Source organism: Sylvia atricapilla, chromosome 18 (genome assembly GCF_009819655.1).
Source record: "Sylvia atricapilla isolate bSylAtr1 chromosome 18, bSylAtr1.pri, whole genome shotgun sequence".
In the NCBI taxonomy this organism is placed as follows: Eukaryota; Metazoa; Chordata; class Aves; order Passeriformes; family Sylviidae; genus Sylvia; species Sylvia atricapilla.
In genome coordinates, this window is record NC_089157.1 from 922,495 (window position 1) to 943,390 (window position 20,896).

Below are 20,896 nucleotides of genomic sequence, written 5' to 3' on the forward strand. Positions count from 1 at the left end.
TGAGCATTTCCTAGACGATAAAGAGGCAGTTTATTAGGTAAATAAACCAGGCCCTAGGCAGCCTCTGCTGCTTGATAATGAGGAGGGAAGGGAAAGCCCAGACCTCCCTGCACCACCTAAAATAACCCCAATCAAGGCTCTCTAACTACCACCACACACATATTTTTCAACAGACAGGTAATGAACAAGAGAAGGTCATTCCAGCCCAGCCAACTTGTGCTCAAAACCATTTGCTGAGAAAACTACAGGCCATAAAAATCGCAGCAGGCACTGTCTGTATCCTATAAAACTGTCCCTCTGTGGAAGCAGATAGAAGCTTAAAATAAGTGTATTCTTTCAGGCCTCTGACAAAAGAAAGCATCCAGGGGAAGATGTTTGTAGAGGAGGGGTGGGAAGGAGAGGCTGGGGACACCCTGCACCATTCCCTGCTTCCCCCAGCCCCAGTGACAAACACCATTAATTATCAGGCACACAATGACCCAAGGGTGAGGTGGGAGCCTGCAGCACCCCCCTCAAAAGGCTACTGCAAATTGGAGCCAAGTTTTCCAAGTTTTCCCAATGCATCTCAGAGATAAATGCAATAACCAGACGGATTCAGCAAGCGTGGCTTGGAAAAGGAAGTTTCCACTGAAACAGGGCTAGTGGCACTGTCTGCCTTGCCACAAGAGCAATGTTCTGGTGCAGGTTTTTTTGAATATTTAGGAGATATTTTTATACAGGAGCTACTCTGTGTCACAATCCATCTGGGGACATGGTACAACACAACCTCAATGCAGCCAGTGCCCCACGTGTCCCAGGCTGACACCCAGAGAGCCCAGACCCCTCCAGAATGTCACTCCAAAGCCACTGGCAGGAGCTGCTCATGCTGCAGCAGAAACAAACCCTTTCTCTCCCTCTCTGAAGCAGACAGGCTGCACATTCCAGCCTCCAATCCCACCCTGCTGCTGCAGACCTGAGGCAGGAGAGCAGTCCTGGCTCTGCAAACAGCGGTGACATTCCACTGTCACTCCTCTGCTTTCCTCTGGAAGTCACAGCAAACAGCAGCTCCAGGGAAGGCACAACAGCTTCAGTGTCACCCTCGTGGGACATCCAGCACCTCTGTGTGACACTGAGCCCACCTGCAGCCCAGGTGACAGGGACACTGCAGGTGTCTTCCCCAGGGCTGCACTCACACCTTCAGCTGCAGCACAATGGGGTGTAATCTGCAAAAATGACCTGTATTTAAATATGGACCCCTGCCACAGGGCCCTCTGCAGCTCTGCTGGAGCTCCTGGCAGGGCTCTGAGCTCTCCCTGGAGCCTTCTCCTCTCCAGGTGAGCACCCCCAGCTCTCCCAGCCAGTTCCTGACCATTTTTGGGCTCTTTCCAGCAGCTCCACATCCCTCTGCTGTTGTTCCCCAGGGCTGGGGCAGCTCTGCAGGTGGGGTCTCACCTGAGGGGGCAGAATCCTCCCTTCCCTCCCCTGCCACACTGGGATCAGCCCTGCACAGGGGGATTTGGGGGGCCAGAGAACACGGCCAGGGAACGTTGAGCTTCTCATCACCAGCACCCCAAGCCCTTCTCCTCAGGCCTGCTCCCCATCCATCCCCACCCAGGCAGTGCAGGACCCTGCCCTTGGCATTGCTGAACCTCCTGAGGGTCACAGGGGACCCCCCAGTCTTTGTGGGGCTGGTCCCACCTGAGCCCCACAGAGCCCCCAGCACCCCGAGCACAGTGACACTGCCCTCCCCACAGGCCTGGCTGGACACAGATCCCTTCTCCTTTCCCAAAACACAACCAGCAATCCCAGATGTGGGATGAACACGGCTTTGTTAACACTCAGCTGGAAGCAGGACTCCTGTGTTTGAATGCCTCCTGATGCATGCTGCACAAAAATCTGGGGGTTTCACCTTAAGTCAATCCATTTTCTAAAGCAACACCAGAAACCCCCAGACCTGACAAATCCCCCACGAGGGCAGGGCTTCCTTACTGCTCTTCCCATGTGCCTGGGGACACTCTTTCCCCAGCCCACTGGCACCGTGGCAGGAATCCCACTGCACTTTCGCAAAACAAGAAATAGCTGAGATCCCAGCCCCTGTTGATTTATATCCCCGGATTCTGGTGGGATCAGCATCCTCCATGCATCTCACAAAGCCCTGAAGAGACAACATAACCACTTGTCCCTAGCAGACTAATTTCTCCCCTGACCACATCCTCATGCATTGTTGTGTCCCTGCAGTGCCCGGGGCTGGGGAAGCACAGTTCCAGATGCTGGACCCTTGCTCTGTGTGCTCAGCACAGCTCTGCCTCTGCCCTGCATTCAGGGCAACACCACCAAGAGAGGCTGCAAAAGGCTCAGCATTTGGGATTAAGGCAGAATTTCAGTCTGCAGGAATTACTACGAACGTTTAAGCCAGATGATTTTCCCCCTAATTGAGGTTTTAACGTGGCACAAAATCCCCGAGCCTGAACACCGTTGTGTTTCAGCTCCAGATCAGGGAGAGCAATTATTTTGTCATTGAGCATATTAGGGAAGAAAAGGCAGAAGGAGGCAAGTTTGAGCCTCTTTGGTAATGTACAAATTAACACATTTCATCGCCGTTTTCAGAAATATAAATTAATGATTTAATTCTGCAACATGTATCCTTGGAAACCAGGCTGTAAGCACTTGCTCTGGGATGTTTCACACAATTCCATTTTTTTTTTCAATATTGAAATACAATTAATTGCTTGGCCTTCTGCAGTGATGGACAGCTTGGGTGAGCAGGGTGCCCAGGGGCTTATTTTACCAGCAGATTTGTAGGATCCCTCTTCGTGGGTTGACAACGGCTGCTCTAAATCCCCTGATGGGTATGAACAGGCACTGGTGAAGTTCAGTCTGTTTGAACAGCTGCATATGCAAATGTAATTAAGAAGATCTCTATTGCCTTTTGCTCCCCCTCTCCCCTCACCCTGTCTCCTGATGGGGAAGGTTGGCATTTCACTGCTCCAGGCTTCCACCTCTGCCTGATTTACACCTCACAGCCCAGCCCCAGAAACACCACTCTCGGGGCGTCCTTAAAATCAGGGCTGAGAATAACCATGGGATTGTTCTGCAGTCTCCAAGCCCTGGGGGAGCAGGTCCTGGTCACTGTGCCCCAGGAAAGGGACTTTTCCCCACCTGGTTTTACACAACTGTGGCTGCCCTTCACCCTGGGTTTGCAGCACACCTGCTGTGCAGCCTGGATGGGCAATTCACTCCTGTCCCTGTCTGCCAGCACCACCCAGGGGTGAATATTTAGGGAGAATATTTAGGGATGAATATCTTGGGTCACCACAGATGGAAAAAACCATCTGGGAAGGGGTTGGGGACAGGGTGGCTGCAGAGTTCCTGGTGGGAAAGGCCCTGGGGGTACTGTGGCTAAAATGAGCCCAGGGGTGCCCAGGTGGCACCTGGTGACACCTGCCCCAGGGCAGTGCCCATCCCTGTGCTGGCACTGCTGGGATACCCCCACTGCTGGGGTCAGTTTTGTGCCCCTGATGACAAGAAGGACATCGACAACTGGACTGGATGATCTCAGAGGCTTTTCCAGCCTGGGTGACCCTGTGATTCCGTGATTTTAAATGACCACTGGTTGAATCCACCCAGCCAGGGCTTGGTGGGAGCATGGAAAAGGCTGTGGTGGTTCTGGAGGGTCTCAGTGTCACAGGATGAACCCTCATTAAATGAAATGAGCTGGTTGATGAAGGCAGGACCGATGCACCCAAACCATTCCCTTCACACTGAGCCTCAGCCAGGACATGAGCCCAAAAATAGGGATCCCTCTAGAACCAGAGGGGAACTGCACCACCCACACAACTGCCACCCACCAAATGTAAGGAAGAACCAGCTGTGAGCAACCCCAGGCTTGTCTGAGCAACCTGGGCAGGATGGAGGCTCCAGAGCAAACCAAGGCTAATTCAAACATGAAACCAAGAAGAGGGTAGGAAACACCAGGAGTGCACTGAGGGGAAATCAGATCACACAGAGCTAACCAGGTTAGCTGGTCAGATAATGAACTTCCTAGACAAAGAAGTGAGACAGATCCTACCCACACAGGCTGCAGCAAAGTGATCCAGCCCCACATGGGAAATCCTGAAATGAAAAACTGGGGATTAGCAGAACTGGAAGGGCAGGAAACTGGTGAAAGGGGAAGTGGCGTTGAAAGAAGGATCAGGATGGATGGAGGTCACGGGCAGAGCTCCTCCAGGAATGGTCAGCAGGCTGAGCTTATTAAATACCTTTATTAATGACCTTGGCACAAGAAGGAAGTGTGCTAATGAAAGCTGCTGCTGACACAAAGTTGGAAAGCAGCAGCAGCACACAGGAAAGCTGGGACTGGACGGGGGAGAAAATGGGGAACTGTGAAGATGAATGGAGGAAAGTTGGAATTCCATGGGATGGGAGAGGAAGCCACACTCTGGGGATAAATAGTTTTTGCTGTGAGCTGGAAAGAAAATGAACTCGAGTGGAACATGTTCAAGAGTGAGAAAGGCCCAGGCAAAGAGCTCAAAACCAGGATGACTGAGGCACCAACACACTGGACTTGCAGTATTTCCAAGCCAGGGAAGTGCTGGAGCTGCTGGACCAGCCAGCTTAGGGGTTCACAAAAACCCAGAATTGTGAGAAGGCTCCAGGGATGCTGCACTCACTTCCTGTGGTTAAACATCCAAAAGGTTTAAGTAGGAAGAAGTGTAAAAAAAGACTTGGCAGGAAACCGATTAATCTAGGAGATTCAAATGTAAAGACACTTGATCAGCCCTGCAAAACAGAAGCTGGGAGGACACACTGAGTGATCTCTTGGACACACACATTTGAGGGGAAAAATAAAAAAAAGAGGAAAGAACTATTGAGGACAGCAGAACAAGGGCAGCACGTGGGCATCATGAAGTATCCCCGACAGGTCCAGGCTGGAGATAAGTTTATGACCATTTCAGCCTTCCAATGGGAGTAATGGGGGGGAAAAAACAAGCTTGTTCTCAGATCTTTATTTTGAAGGGATCCTCTGACCCAGAAGGTCCCATCTTTTCCTGCTCAACACACACACAGAGCTGACAGCACCAGCACATGCTGTGCTTCCCACCTGGAAGGGGAGTCTCAAAGAAAATCCAAACCACCTTTTTTTACAAAAAAACCCCCATTTATGACCGCTTAGGTCCATCCTCTTTCATCAGCTGAATCCATTCCAGCACCTCAGCACTAGCAAATATTTGAGAAGTGAATAGAGTGAGTGTGAGGAAGAGGAGGAAGAGGAGGAAGAGGAGGAAGAGGAGGAAGAGGAGGCCATGAGCTGGCTGGGGGCCACAGGGGCACTGCAGGAGGGAGCACCAGGCTGGAGGACACTGCCACCAGCACGGGCCTCATCTCAGGGAAAGAGAAAAGTTGCCAGGCCAAGAAATCTCATCCCATCGAAGGCTGGACAGGTGACTCAGAGCAGTGCAGTCGTCAGGGCAGCGCTGAGGAACAGCAGTGTAACCTCTCCAAGAGTCAGATTGCAGGAAAGGCTGAATTCATGGCAACTGAACCAGCTCCTCCTCTCCACAGGGGGAAAAAACAAATGGATGGGGACTTGCTCATCTAAACACACAGGATACGTCAGAGGAACAAACCTGAGCAACTGCCATCGTGCTTTATAAAACAAATTAAATCCATGGCAAAAAGGAGCAAAACTTAGAACAGAGAGATCACAGAACCTGGCAGGAAAAGGCCCCAGCCTGCATGAATCATTAGTTTCTAGAGGAAACCTTATATAATCCAAGCTACCCTGTTTTAAAACAAACCAAACCTTCCAAAAACTCCAATTAATGGGTTTAGCCAAGCTCTGTTTTTAATTCAGGTGTTTTGCTAAGATTAAAAAGAAAACCCCACCTGGTCCAGATTAATTTGATGTAGTTTACACCCTGCTTTTGGCATCCCCAAGCCCTCCCCGAGCAGGAAGGCAAAGGGCAGCTGGGAGCCTCTACCTGGGCTGAGGGAGGTGATTAGATTGCATTGCCATCTTGTGGAACAGGAGGAAAGCAGGCCCGGGGGAGAGCTGCTCTGTGCAGTGGGGTGCTGCTCTCCAGGACACAGCTCCTACCCCAGAGGGGATCTGCTGTGGTTGTTCCTCACTCTCCTCATTCATCTGAAAGGGCAGAGGGCTGCACGCAGGGAGAACATGGTTGGGCTGCTTGTAAGGGGATGGACACAGTCATCTATCCGAAATAAAAGCTTTTTTTGTTTGTTTTTGCTTGTTTTTCCAGTGACAAAGTCATGATTTTCTGTGTTGCTGCCCCAGGAAACAAAAGCAGCTTTTCTCCCTGGCTGCAGGAGAACTCCAGAGAGTGACTGGGGTAGGACCAGGAGCAGAACCAGCAATGCCCAGGTGCCCTCCCCAGTTCATGGTCTGGTTCTGCAGGGTAGAAGAGCATTTCTGACTCCACACAGAGGGAATCACCTCTGCACAGGTCACACCTGCCACCAGGGCTTCCAGCTGTGGCCTGAGCTGCTGAATCCCCTTGGCTCCTCCAGGCACAAACACTTGAGGATGTTCTTATCATAGCCAGAGCCTGGCTTTAACCACCGTCTCTGCAGGGAGCTGCCCACTCGTGTCTTTAGGGAAAAATCCCACTACAAAACTCAAGGATGGGGAAAAGTTACCCCAAAGCACCAAACCTCTCTTTGCAGCCAGGCTGGGAGCAAGGGGAGGAGCTCAGTGCTCTGGTCCTTGTCTCAAGGAAGGCTGGATGTGGCACTCAGGGCTGGGTGACAAGGGGGGCACTGCTCACAGGCTGGACTCGGTGCTCTGGGAGGGCTTCTGCAGCCTCAGTGAACCCTGGAACGCCAGCCCAGGCAGCTGGACACTGATGGATGTGAGTTTAAACTGGTGTGAGCCACGATTTGGGTTGCACCTCTCTGGAGTCACTGGGGCAGGAAGCAGCTGGCCCAGTGTGGAGAAGCCCTACAAGAAGCAGTGCAAGTGCAGCACTGACCTGAGCTGGTTCTGGTGCTCAATAACCACAAAACCTGACCAAAACCAGCTCATCTGACCCCAGTGACCACCAGCATCCAGAGCCATGGACTAAATGAACTCAAAGAACAGGACTAAATGATCTCAAGGAACATCTTCTGGACTTTTCATAGACATTTCCTGGAGGTGGGACTGAAGGAATGGTTCCTGTGGGGACAGGGTGGGTCTGGGAGGTTAAGGTTAAACCATCACATCCCCCAGCATCTCTACATCTCTACATACTTCAATTTATTTGCAAAATTTTAAATGCAGTTCTTCAGAGGACGTTCTAAGGGTTAAAGTTTCTAATAGAAAAGTTATTGAGAAATGGTTAGTGAGTGCAGAAAGCCCTAAAGGTGCTCAGACTGGAAGAAAGAGAACAAACCAACCCAAAAGCGCCAGTGGTGAGGCTGAAAAGTCAGGATTGTGAACACAGCCTCTCCTGGAGCAAAGCTGCTACACGCAGCCTGACACTTGACTGATGATCTGTGTGAACACTCTGGTGAAAGCTCGATGCAAATCTCTGAAGTTTAAGGAACTTATAGGTCCCACTGCCCCTCCTAATGCCCAGCACTCACTGTGGGGAAGGACAAAACAATGCCAGGCAGCGTGCAAACATTGCCTGGAATGACTGATGATTTTCAACAATCATTCCATAAATGCAGCAGGCTGGAGTCCAGCCCGTGGTTAATCTTCCCCTGCAATCCCAGTGCCACCAGTGTGGGGCTGCCCCAGGCCACTGAGGGAGGCAGGACAGCCTTCCCTGGGCACAGCCAGGGCTGCTGCTGTCAACAGCTCTGGGGCCAGCCAGAAAAACGGCCCTGAAAATCAGCTGTGAATGCAAGAAGCCACCCAGGACAAGCTGAGGGGTTGTGCCAGGCCCAGGATGGGCAGAGGCAGCTCCTGGGCCGGGCAGGTAACGCCAAGGGCACAGCCCAAACCCCACTGGGAACAGCCCCCACAGCTGGAAACGAGGTTTGCATGAGAGGCAGATGTTGAAACATTGATTAAAGTTGGGTTTCACCAGCAATTCTTTGATTTTATGATTATACTGGCTGCTAACAAAGACACACCCATTAATGCATTACATTCCTGCTTGTAAAACAGGGATTATTCCATTATTGCAGCCAGTGTGCTCCGCTTGTATCCACAGCCCGTGGCTCCAGCACAGGCACTCATCAGGAAAATAAAAAGACATCATGATTTCAAAAAGGAGGGAAAAACACATTAACAGCCACATGCTGGAACACAGTGGAGCCTGAGTCTCAGTAAGGATGGGCTGAGCAAGGGGGAAGGCTGAGCACTTCACCCTGCTTTAAATCCAAAGTAAGGACCAAACCCAAAGAGTTTCTAAGACTTTATCAATTTAAATGATAAAAAGGCACTCTGACAGAGTCCTCTGGCAGGTGCCACTTTTCCTGCTGCTTGGCCTCATCCCAGGGATAATCAATGTACAGGGAGGGTCTTTCTCATGCCAGTACACCAGTCCATTCCAGTGCCAGGGATAAGGGTGGAAAAGGGATGGGAGGAATGCTGTTAGAGCCTGGGTCCTCGGTCTTATTCTTCCAAAGCTCACGTCTGGGCAGGAGGAAGCAGCCATCTGAGGCAATGTGGTGTTTACTCATGCCCAAATTGTTCTGCAAACACAGGAAGGCCTATGGGAGCAGAGGGGACAGGCACCAGGGGCAGCACTTCTCACCAAAGCAAAATGTTTTTCAATGTGCAAAGGGTGAGAGAGGTCACCCCCAAGGAATCCAGCCCAAGATCCTCCCAGCCCATCATCCTCCTCCTCCTCTGAAATTCCCCAGGCAGCCAGGATGGGCTTCCCGAGTTAAAGAGACAGCCTCATCACACAGCAACGTGTCTGGGGCTGCACTTGCATGAGGAACATAAAACTGGGGAGCAATTCCTCCTGGATGTCACGGGTCTGACTCCCTGCCCACCCCCCATATCCAGCTGAGCTGCCCTGGACTCGTGAGGAAAACCAAGCCACAGGAATTAAGGGGAGACTCCAAAGGCACACAGGGGTACTCAGCATCATTCAAGTGCACTCAGTTTTAAATTAAATCCATCTTGCATCAACATTCAGGATCTAAAATAAAAGAGTCAGTCATGAACTCTGCAGTCACGCCTTTAATTCCATCTGCAGTTGGTACGAGAGAACTCGGAGACAAATGACTCTGACAAGTCAACTTTAACCTCCAGAAGAAGCCACAGGTTTTCATCAGCCTACATCAACCAAGCTTTCAAAAGCTTCTCACTGATGGAGAACCAAATAAATCCCTGGAATTGTCAGTGCTGGAAAGATGCTTCATTGCCAGTCTAAGCTGGGGAGCTTCTGCAGCCTCACTGCACAGAATGAAATCTCCCACCAGCCACAAACAGGTTGTGACCACAGCAGCCCTCGGCTTTCTCTTTCCTGAACTACATAATCCAAATTTCAACAACTTCTGACTGTAAGTCAAATTTCTGCAGAGCACTGTGAGTGTCCTAGCAGGATAAAAACCACAGACACCAGAACCAGACAGGCTGCTCCCAGAACTGAACTGCCACCACCTCACTCACTCTCCCCACATAAAGGCATTTCTGCCACCATCCACAGCATCCCCTCCCGGTCAGTGCTGCCAACCTCAGCTCTCCATCCAAACTGCCTGTGACTATCACCTCTCCTTGGCTCCCTGCAGAGGGAGGCCAGTTCAGCTTGAGCAGCTTGCACATCATTTCAGGAGTCACCGGGAAGGATTCCCTGCCCGGCAGGCTCTGAGCGCTGCTGGGTTAAGAGCTCATTCCTGCAGGACACCCCCAGGAACGCTCCCCACTGGGCCAGCTTTGTGAGAGCTGGTAGCAAAGTTTGTGTAAAGCTAATTAACATGCGCGGCTCTAATTTCAAACCATTTCAGGCACAATCAGGATATTGTGCAACGCTGGAGTCAAACGGCTCAAGGCAATTAACTGCACCAGCGCTTGGGCACAGCCCGTCAAACCTGCAGGAGACCTTTGGAGTGCTGGGTTTGTGCCTTTGAAAGAAGCTGTCCTCGTGGGGGGGCGGAGCACAGCAATTAGCAGCAGTTAATAACCGCACCGTCATCAGGCAGTGCCCTGGGGTGGGATGGTTTGTGCTGAGGCCATTTCCTACCGCAGGACGTGGATTTCTTGTCCACCAGCTTCACGTGGCGGGTCTGGGTGCGCAGCCGGTCGTCCGTGTTCTCCACCAGGTTGGTGAGGTCGTCGATGATCTCTGGGGAAAGAGGGGACAGCAGCATGACATCTGAGCCCACAGCAGCCCTGCTCACCCACCCTCCTGCTGAAAGCTCCAGGATGGGGACCATCACTGACAGCTCCTGATCCCGGGAGACACCGCACCAGAGACTCCAGAGTCACTGCAGTGCTCCACTGCAAGAGGGGAGGAGAAAGCACAGCCTGAAGTGGAGGGAAAAATACAGCCTGACACAGCAGCATCACTCTAGGTCAGGGAGTACAGGATGATGGCAGCCACCAAGCTGAGCCAAAGTGAGGGAATTAGTGCCTATGCTACAGCAAATCTGGAATTTCAGTCCCTGGAACAGCACCTCAACGCGTGGTCACAACAACATCTCTAAACCACAGCCACCATCTTCATAAAGGCTTCTGAGAGCACTCAGTGCAGTCCTGACCACACAGCCACTGAGGTCACAAAGTCCTGCCTTGGTTCCCTCCTGGAGCTGTGGGTCTGGCAGCTCTCCTGCAGCCCAGAAGGTCCTCTGGGAAAAGAAGAGTGGGCAAATTTCCCCTACATTGAGTTTTAAGAGAGGAGAAAGGAAAATTTCAAGCCAAGCCACCCTCAACCTCCTGTAACTGATGGCTTTAATTTTGTCATGGAAAGCAGAGCAGGTACAAGGCTTACACTGAGAGTGGTTGATGGCATGGCTGAAAATTAAAAGCCACATTCAGGCACTAAATTTCCCTCTCACTGCCTGTTATGCTCTGATTTCCCTGGAACACACAGCCAGTGCCTCTGGTGTGTGAACACTCCATGCCTGGCTGCCCTCAGCCCTGCAGGTAGGAAAGGCTTCCTTTGTGCATGAGAAATCAGGAGAGGACAGCAGCCAAGCCCTGAGTGCTGCTGCACAGCCTCTTGCTCTGGTTCCACCTCCAGCACTCTCCCCACTGTTAATCCCTGTGTCTGTAAGTCCTGCCTGCCTTTGAGCCAGGCTTGGGGACAGTGGCCGTGCCCTCGGCCCCTCTGGAGCCCAGCAGGTGCTGGCACTGCAGCTCTGCCCTGAGGAAACCCTGGGTTCAGTGGCCCTCAAGCAACAAAAGCAGAAGTCAGAGCACACAGCATCCAGTCAGAGTGATCTCCTGCCCAAAGGTATGGGTCATAAACCCTGGATGGATGATGGCAGAGGGTTGAAGGACATTTAAAGAACACAACTCCCATCAACAGGATGGGAGCCTCATTATATTAAGTCTTTATTGCTTTGACTGTATTACCTCAAATGAAAGATTTCCCAAATGTCTCTACAAGGAAAAAGGGGATGACAGTGGAGAGGACATTCCCTGTCCTTCCCAAACTTCCCTGTGACACAAGGAGCCCTTGTCCTTACAACAGCAGCGCCAGTGTGTGACATCAGCTCTTGCAGCTTCCCTGCTGCCATCCCTGTGCCACCAGGAACTGGATGGGAATGGTTTTCTCCACCATCCACCTCCCCAGAGCAGATCACAGGAACTCCTGTGCTGGAAAGGAATCACCAGGATCACCCAGCCCAGCTCCTGTCCTTGCAGAGACCCCCCAAGAATCCCACCCTGGGCATTCCTGGGTGTCCAAAGGCTCCTGGAGCTCTGGGGCTGTGCCCATGCCCTGGGGAGCCTGAGCACCTTTCCCTAAAATCCAACCTAAACCTCCCCTGACACAGCTCCAGCTGTTCCCTCAGCTCCCAGATGTTCCTTATGGAGGGTGTTTATGTTCTCAGCCTTATCAAGGAACAAGCACTGTACCAAATGGAGACAAAACCAATCTGATTGTACACAGAGATAACAAAAATCACATAAAAGGATCAAAGTTCTGCAGGCACAAAGGAAATGTGCAAGGCACACGGAGCACGGAGGTTTGCTCTCCCAGAGAGCTGAGACATGTAAGCATCATCCTTGCAGTGCATGTTTCCATCTGCTCCACAAACACTCTGTCATCTCCAGTGAATCCCTATGGAAAATGATATCAGCCTCTAAAAAAACCTCAGTACTTTAAAAATATACAGGTTTCCTAAAACATGAGCTCCTGATCCATGTCCTGCAGCCCAAACCATCCCAGAATGCCCACAAAGGGAGGGCAGAGGGCAAACATCAACCACGTCCCTGTGTTTTATCCTCTGGATGTGACACATCCACCCCATCAGCACTGCTCTGCTCCAGACACAAACCCTTCATACTGCCAAATTCTAAAATTATTTTTCATCAGTATTATTGCACTCAGTATTGTCCATCCTACACCAAAAACACATTTTCCCAAGGGATGGGAGGCATTTTGTTTGAGCTCCAAGGTTTGTTCAGTTTGCGGTTCAGATAGTCGCTCTTCTTCCCATTTCCACCCAACTTTCCAAGCTCTGACATCTGCAAAGCCAACAACATTTTGGGGAAACTTTATCTGTCCTGCGTGATTCAGCACACAGGAAGAGCAGGACAATGCTGCCTGCAAGGGCAGGACTGCTCATGTTTGCTTCTCCATGAAAAAAAAAAGTGCTGCAAGTTCCCATCGTTGTCAAGGACAAAGTGATAAGCATGCTTGGGAAATTGGAGACTTTCCTCTGCCAACACTGACCAGACCCTCCTTGAAAAACATCCTGGTGAACAAGCTGTAGCTAAATGAGAACAAATGTGAGCAGGAAAATTTTCTGTCATCATTTCAAAGCCCAAGGCACTGCAAATTGGGATTCTGTGTAGAGCCTCTCCTTTCCCATCCCCCTGCCAGGATTCATTTCTGAACCAAAGGGCTGCCCTGGACATCCTGGAAGAAGCATTTCTCCATACATATATATATATATATATATTTATATATATATATACCCATGTTTTGTGACTCAGTCAGGTTCCAGAGGAGCAGGGAACTTCACCCAACACACAGCCCAAAGCTCAACAAGCACCCAAAGCACCCAGCCCTTCGATGTCTCACTTGGGACCTGGAGAATTCTGGAGTGCTCATGGCAGGACCTGGAGGTCTGAGCAGCTGGAATGGGGGGAAGCACAAGGAGTCCTGACCCCACTCCCAGTTGAACCAGAAGTCCAGCCCAGCAGGTTCCCCTGGCCACAGTGCCCCTGTAACTAAAAACCCCCAGAAGAGAAACATCCATCCATCCATCCATCCATCCATCCATCCATCCTCTGCACCCACAAACCCCCTGCTGTGGTGACACCAAAGCATAGGGCAGTGCTCAACCTCCCTGAAAATGAAATATTTCTCCCCACTCCAAAGCAAAAGAAATCAGTGTTGGATGAGGCAGAGCTGAAAATCAGCACTGCATTTCTTAGGTGGGCACCAAGTAATCCATGGCTGCAGAAGTCCTCAGAGCACTGACACTCCACAGGTTCCCACTCTTCCTGACCCACCTGTGACCCCCTCTGCCCTTCGAGCTGGCAATTCCACGTCCTGTCACCGCCCATTCAGCTGGCTATGCAAGGAGCAGGCTAAAAAAAGATGGAGAGAGACCTGCAAGGAGGGCAGGAGGCAGGTGCCCCCGGCGGGAGGGAGCAGACGGGGAAGGCAGGCTGGCTGCTGGTGACCTTCCAAAGGACACTCCTGTAACACGGCACTGCAAACCACAACTCAGCCAGGAACACTGATCTAGCCAAGGTCTCCTTGCAGGGAAAAGCAGGATCTTGAAGCAGAAGATAAAAACCCCAGTGCCCAACCCCAGCACTACACTTGGAGTCAGTTTAAGCACAGCCGAAATGGGAGAAGTCTGAAGGTCAGGTGCTGGAGGAGAGCTTGGCCAGGAGCTGCTCCATCAGCAGGGACTGCTCAAAACCCACTGCCCCAGCTGTTCCCTTCCCTGCACACGTGTCCCTGTGCTGCAGTGCCAGCCCCCAGCCAGGCAGGAGGTTCTGGAGCTGCCCAGGAGCTGAGGCAGCCCAGCATTCCCCATGGGAAGTGTCCAGTCCCACAGGAAGGCAGAGGCACTTCCAGGTCTCCTCAGCTCCCTCCTGCCAGGAAAGCACCATCTGTCCCTGTAAATCCAGGTGCTTTTCCTGGTGATCCAAACTAAAAACTGTGGGATGGAGCCCCTAGCAAGGGCAGGATTTCTTCAGGTATGTGTCAGACAGCAAAATCATGGTGAGATCAGGGGTCAGTACGCCTGAAACCAGGACAGGAGTCATGGCAGGTCTTCCCTGGGGACACAGGAGTGGCTGCAGTGCTGCCCTGGCTCCTGCAGCCGTGGGACCAGCCACGGAGAGGGCAGGGACAGCCCCTCAGGAAACTGGGATCAATGCCACACAGAAAACACCCAGGGAAGGAGCAGCAAAGCCAGCCCATGAGAGGAAAAATGTAGGTTGATATATTCTGAAATACCTTTTTTTTTGTTGGTTTGGTTTGGTTTAAAACCACACAGCAGCGGGTTTTGATCTCAGGCAATGTGGTTTGGACAGGGCAGAGCAGGCTGAGCGTGGGTCCAGGTCAGAAGAAGCATCCCTGAGGAAGAGGTGGGAGAGGCTGGAAGTGCAGCCCTCTCCCATCCCAACATAACTCTGCCTCCCAGGGAGGGGAGATGTGTTTACTGGAATAAGCCTGAGCAAAGTGAGGAAAACATCTCTCTATTTTCTTTTTTTTACCAAATAAATTTTGGTTTTGTTAAATAATTTGCATTAACTGTGGAAAGGAACAACCTTGCAGCAGTGGTAAGGGTGGACTTATCCACGTCCCTGAAACCACATCTGCTAAGAGCTAAAAAATGTCAAGATTTATGCACAGGACACCAAGGGAAGACAGATGATAAAAAACTGAGCAGAAGAAATTGTATGGGATCCTTGGAATTTCTCAGGAAAGAAAAAAAAAAAAAAAAGCTCATCCTTCATTTCCTTTTTCCTTCAGAGACTCTGCCGCTGCCGTGAAAATCAGAAACGTTCTGTTTGAGTTCCTGAGATCACCAACACCTTCTGGGAAAAGCTGCTTGTGCTTCTCTCCAGCCACAGCATGGATAATTTCAGTGCCTCCCAGGGGCCAGGAGCCCCCCAGGCCGGAGCTGTAACTCATCCCTGCAGGCAGGGAACACAAACCCGGGCTGAGGCAGAGCAGCCGGCGCTGTCCAAACACATCCGTCTGCTTTTCTCCTCTGCTGCCCCTCCAAAGGGACCAGCTCAGGGCCTGGGCTTTGCCCACAGCCCAGACACAGCTCCTCCAGCAGCACTCCCAGCTCATTTCCCAAATTCCCAGCGTCTCTGCTGACATTCCCGACAGCCTTCCCACCAGGCTGGGGCCGGACGCCTCTGGCAGCCCCATCCTGTGTCCACTCAGCCATCAAGTCTTTCTCCAGCTGCCCAGGAGTTCTCCAAGGGAGCAGTTTTCCCTGGAAAGCCGTTTGGCAGATGGCAAAACCAGCCCATCCCAGCTCCTGGGCTGGGACAGCAGCACTTCACCTCCTCCAGGTGCCCTTTGTGCTGGAGCTCCTGCCTGGCCAGCCAGGAGTGAATAACCACACAAAATCCTGTTTTGCCAACAAAACAAGGAGCACAAACGTTTCCAGGGAGCAGGAGCCCCTGTTCCAGCTCTTTCAGCCACTCTCTTTCCTCCCTTTCAGGACCCCACTGTGCCTGACCAGCAAATGGATATTGAGGGCATGAGATCCCACCACAGATTAATATTCCACCATCCTCTGCAGGGCCGTAACAGCAGCGAGGACACAGAGGTACGGCACAGGGATCAAGGTGCACATTCCAGCCAAAAAAGGGTCACTTGGGAGAGGACAAGCCCCAGCGTGAGGGGCAGCAGGGGGACACAGAGGTGGCACTGTCCCTCTTGTCCCTCTCAGTGCCATGGGCTCTCCATGATGTTTCTCCTGTTAAGGAGACCCTTCCTGAGACGTTAAACAGCAGAACCTGGGGACATGAGCAGTTCCTTACAGCAGTGAAAGCCAGGCAGAGGCAGAGTTAGAGCACATGGGCAACTTCATGTTTCATTTTGCAGGAAACCATGGGGGGGTTTTCCCTGATTTTTCCTCACTCCAGAGCAGGAAAATGACCTGGTTCCTTTCGTCCCTGTGTCTCCCCACATCTCACACAGCAGCACCACCTTTCTGAGGGCACATGAGCTGTTTGGGTTTTTTTAAATCCTCTCCTTAACTCATGGAATTCCTTGGGAAGGATGACCACCTCTTCCCATGAAGTGGAACAGGTTTTAAAGCTCTGACTTGAAACCAATTGATTTTTTTTTTTCACTTGTTTTCTTTAAAATGCAAAAAAAACTCCCCATGTTTGGTTTTGGCAGCTGTATCTTCAACCTGCACCCTTTCTGTCTCTGGAGTGAGAAACCCAAAAGCCAAGCAAAAGCAGCCACGTGAAATGCAGCCCTGGAAGAGAGAGGACCAAACCTGGGGTTTGATCAGTTTAGCAGAGCAGAGCTGCTGACCAAACGTTTCCTTGGAATGGTTTGGCTTTTCCGCGCATTGAGATTTATGGATCACTCAATAGCATTTATCGATGAGTAATGGACCTCCACGGCCGACCCCACTGAGTCATGGAAGACTCCAGTCAGCCCTAAGGAAACACACAGAGAACTAAACCCCCTACACAAAACCAATTAGAGTAAGGCTGGAATTCAGGGGAGAAGCCAAGCAGGCTTTCCCTCCCCGCTTCAGGTCCCTGGTGCCTCAGGAGAAGATACCAAAGAGATGAATCATGTAGGGAATGCCAACCTCTATATGTCCAAACCCCATAATTACAAGTTAATAAGAAAGCAAAGCATTGTTCCAAGCACCAGGGCTCTGAAATGAAGATTGCAACTAATGGAAGTGCATCAGAAACCTGAAGAACCTCAGCACCGTGTGCCAGCTGTAATGTCAAGGTAGAGTGAAAAGAGAAAAAACCGCAGTAAACCCCACAAAGCCAGGAATCCTGATTGCTGTCCCTGCCTGCAGCCCTGGCAGGTTTCTGCAGCCCCTCTGAGGTGTGCAGCTCCCTGTGCCAAAGACAACACAGGAGAGCACTCCTGGGCTTCTCCTGCTCCAGCTCCACCCCAAATCCCCGTGGTGCTCCCTGCTCCACAGAGCACTGGGACACCAACACTCCCTGCTCTGATCAGCTCTGCATTTCCAGCAAACACCGAGATTCCTCCCTCCACCGGCCCAAATTTAACTGAGGACATTTAATCTCTTCTTTGGCAGAACTTCCTGTAAGCATTAAAAAACCCCCAAAAATACAGACTTCTCCAAGGGGTGAAACCAACTTGTTTCTCCGTGTTCCAGCTGTCTCACTCTTCAGCTCTTTTAATTAACAGGGATCGTGATGATCCCTGGGGACAGGAGGGCTCAGAAGTTCTGTTTGGGCTCCTGCTGGGAACATGTCAGGATGGGAACTAGAGGCAAGTTTTTACAGTTCCTACGCGAATATTTCTGTCACAGAGGTGAACACAGCAGTGCCAGAGCTGCAGGGAGGCCAGAGGGAGTCTCACTCCTGGCAGCTCCAGGTGGCACAAGGACATTTGTCACCCTTCCCTGTCCCATGGCAGAGGAGCAGGGCTGGACTGAAGGGGCTGCAGGCAGGAGCTGGGGACAGCCCCAGCCCTGCTCTGTGCCCAGGTCACATCCCAAGGCACTCCATGCTTTCCTGGCAGAAGGTCCTGCTCCTCCCAACAGGAGCTCCAGGCCATGCCAGCTTCTGCCTGAGGAACTCTTCCAGAGGAACACCAACTCCTTCGTTTCCAGGGCTGCTCCTGCCTCCTGGAGTCCTGGACAGCAGTGACAAAGGCACAGGCTGGAAAGGAGCAGCTCCAGAGCCCTGTGCCCTCTGCCTGCCCGTGGGAGGTGAGGAGCAGCCTCAGCACCCAGCTCAGAACACCCAGGGCCAGCCCACACCTTCCCCAACCAAACCCTCACCACCCTCAGGCCAACACGTGCCAGAACCAGAGGACCTGGTGGTTCTGCCACGGAGAACCTCTCCACCTGCTCCAGGGACACATCCAGGCCCTCTGCTCCCACCCCACAGCACCTTCCACACTGCCTCCAGCCATCCTGTAATCTCTGACTGTATCTGGGTCAAACTGTGACAGCCCCAGGCAACACAGGACACTTCATCCTCTCAAAGCAGGTCCAGGAGCAGCAGATGGTGACTGGAGGTGACACGGAGCCATCCAAGGATCTCAGCTGTGGAAACCCTCACCGCCTCATCCCCAGCCCCACAGCAACACTGGCACAACAAACACTGCTATCAACTCCAGCTCACACGAGTTACTAGCGGGGAGTTGATATTTTAAAAGCACACACTGAGAAGTTCTCCCTTCTCCCAGCTGCTTTTTTTTTTGTTTGATTCGAACAAAACCCACGGACATTAATTTTAGCTGTACTTAATTGAATAATTTCTCCGGGGAATGGTTCAGGGACAGTTTTAATGCAAGCTGTTTCCAAGAGCCATTACTAATTGGCATCCAGCACGGCCCCAGTGTGCCAACCAAAACAGTACTTTTGACTGTTACTGGAACTGCTCTCAGCCCAGATGTGTTGAGAACTCGCAGTGATACAAGGCAGGCAAGCACCATATTCACATGATATGGCACTGGGAGCTTCCTCTCCCAGTCATCTGCGAGGAGATAAAAGTCTCCTTCGCTGGAAGTCTTTGAGTGCAGAGCCATTTGTTCCTCCCTGTCAGAACACGCGTGGAGAGCAGGGAGAGGGACCTCTGCAGCCCTGAGACACTTGAGGAACACGTGGGTTTATTGCAGGGTAAAAGGGGCTGTCTACAGCCACCAGCCTGGGCTGAAGGGATGCCCCGAGGGGACAGAGAGAGGGGTAAGGAGTAAGAGCTGAGAGATGCAATTCAGGGTAAGAGAATAAGGTAAGGTCCTTGTTACAATCCGTTATTTCTCCTTTTGTGCTGAATATTCTGATTTACATAGACTAACGCTAGAGATACAAAACCTACAGACTCTGCACACAGCCTAGGAGAACTGCTCTATTACCATATCATTCTGTATTCCAAACTCTAAAGACTACTTCTCTTACCTGTCTTTTCCCTGGATACCGTGGGGGGCTCCTCCCTCGAGCTCCTTTGTTTGCTATCACCCAACCCATCACCAGTGAATCACTGTCTCCCTGCCTGCTGTGCTTACCTCTCAAAACCAGCTTTCATTTCTAGTTCACTCACAGGTTTTATATTTTTAGTATCTCTTGCCAGGCAATCATATTTGTAGACTTTTCCTGTCTCACCTTTCCCAACACTTCCCCTTTGCTCCCAACAAGTGACCCTTCCTTTTACTCACCGTGTTTAAGGCACAGCAGCGCAATCACCTGAGACCAAACAGAGCTTTAGAACAAAAATCTTCTTGTAGGAATTATGAAAAGTTGCCTCCAGTTTACAGCACTGGCTGAATTCCCCAGTGCCACACACCCAGGGCACTCTTTGGGCTCTCCAACCTCACAGCACTCACTGGGCTCTTTGCATTTGTAATTAATAATCATTTTTATTCAAATCTAAAATCCAAATGCCCCAACAACACAGAGATTTTGGGGCCAGACAACCCAAACTTCCAGCAAAATCTTCAAGTTATAGGGACAATGTCACCAAATTATTTTCCTGCAGATGAGACTCTGGGAAAAAGCAAGGAATAGATAAAATCACCATAAAATCTGCATGTCTAGGAAAGGCTGGAGCTTTCCTGGGAGGCTGGAAGGCCATGAACATGGCTGGAACAAATCCCTGCCAAGCAAAACACTTTTCCTGCTACAAATGTGTTTGTGCTCTGCAAACTTACAGCAGAAAATGAAAGGACAGAAGCTGCTTCAGACTCCATTTGTTTGTTTTCCCTTTATCCAAAGTCTAAGCAGGATTTTTTTTTTTTTAAATAATGCCTTCAGAAATTGTTGGTAATGCTCATCCCTGCTTTTTTCTAGCCACTCTGATTTTTCCTGTTTTTACACCATTGCAACCCTTTTCCATAGATACCAACAGCTTTCATTACAAATACACATCGATTTTGATACAATACACCACAATTTCCTAAGGTGGTTTAGCAAATCCCCATAAAACAGGGTTTGGGCTGCTGAACACCTCAAGCTGAGGTTTCCAGTCCATTTCACAAAGAAAGAAACCAACAAAACCCCACAAAAATACCAACAACCAAAACAAAAACACCAAAAAAAAAAAAAAAGCCCAAAAGAGCTACCTTCTACCCCATAAAACACTATTTGGCTACTAAACACTCTAAGCTGAGGTTTCTAGTCCATTTTGCAAAACAAGGAAAACAAAAAACCCCACAAAAACATCAAAACAAAACAAAAAGAAAATTAAAAACAAGAGAAAAGCATCAAATGCGACAGTGAGGCAGAGCACCTCATCCACTCTGCTCGCAGCCACCTCCACCCAGCTCTGCACCTTCCTGCCACCAGATAAACTCCAGTTCTCAGCTGCTGGCTCGTGGCCAGCACCTTCAAAGCCAAGGAGTGCTGAAATTCCTGGGATAGCCAGCAGGCTGAGCAGGATTTAATTTTATTTCAGGATTTTTTTTTTTTAAATTCATTTCTAGGATTTTCCTTTCATTTCTACTCAAATGAAAGCAAACCCAAAAAGCAGGACCACGCCATCCCCCAAGTGTTAACTGCCCAGAGAACACCCCGCATGTTTCACGTGAAGAAGCTCCAAACCAGTGAAACACTTCATTGCTGTCCAAACCCCTCCAAGGGAGAATTATTATTCAACAACTGCAGATTAAGTGCTCTTGGTTTCCACACAGATGAA

General features: G+C 50.8%; 1 protein-coding gene across 1 annotated transcript in view; it reads right to left on the reverse strand.

The window, feature by feature from the left end:
- The window catches only part of STX8 (syntaxin 8), an 87,049-nt gene that overhangs the window by 21,300 nt on the left and 44,853 nt on the right, over nucleotides 1-20,896 (reverse strand). The window contains exon 7 of the mRNA XM_066331862.1: nucleotides 10,122-10,223. Within this exon, the coding sequence (XP_066187959.1) occupies nucleotides 10,122-10,223 (102 nt within the window). The remainder of the gene's footprint in view (nucleotides 1-10,121; nucleotides 10,224-20,896) is intronic.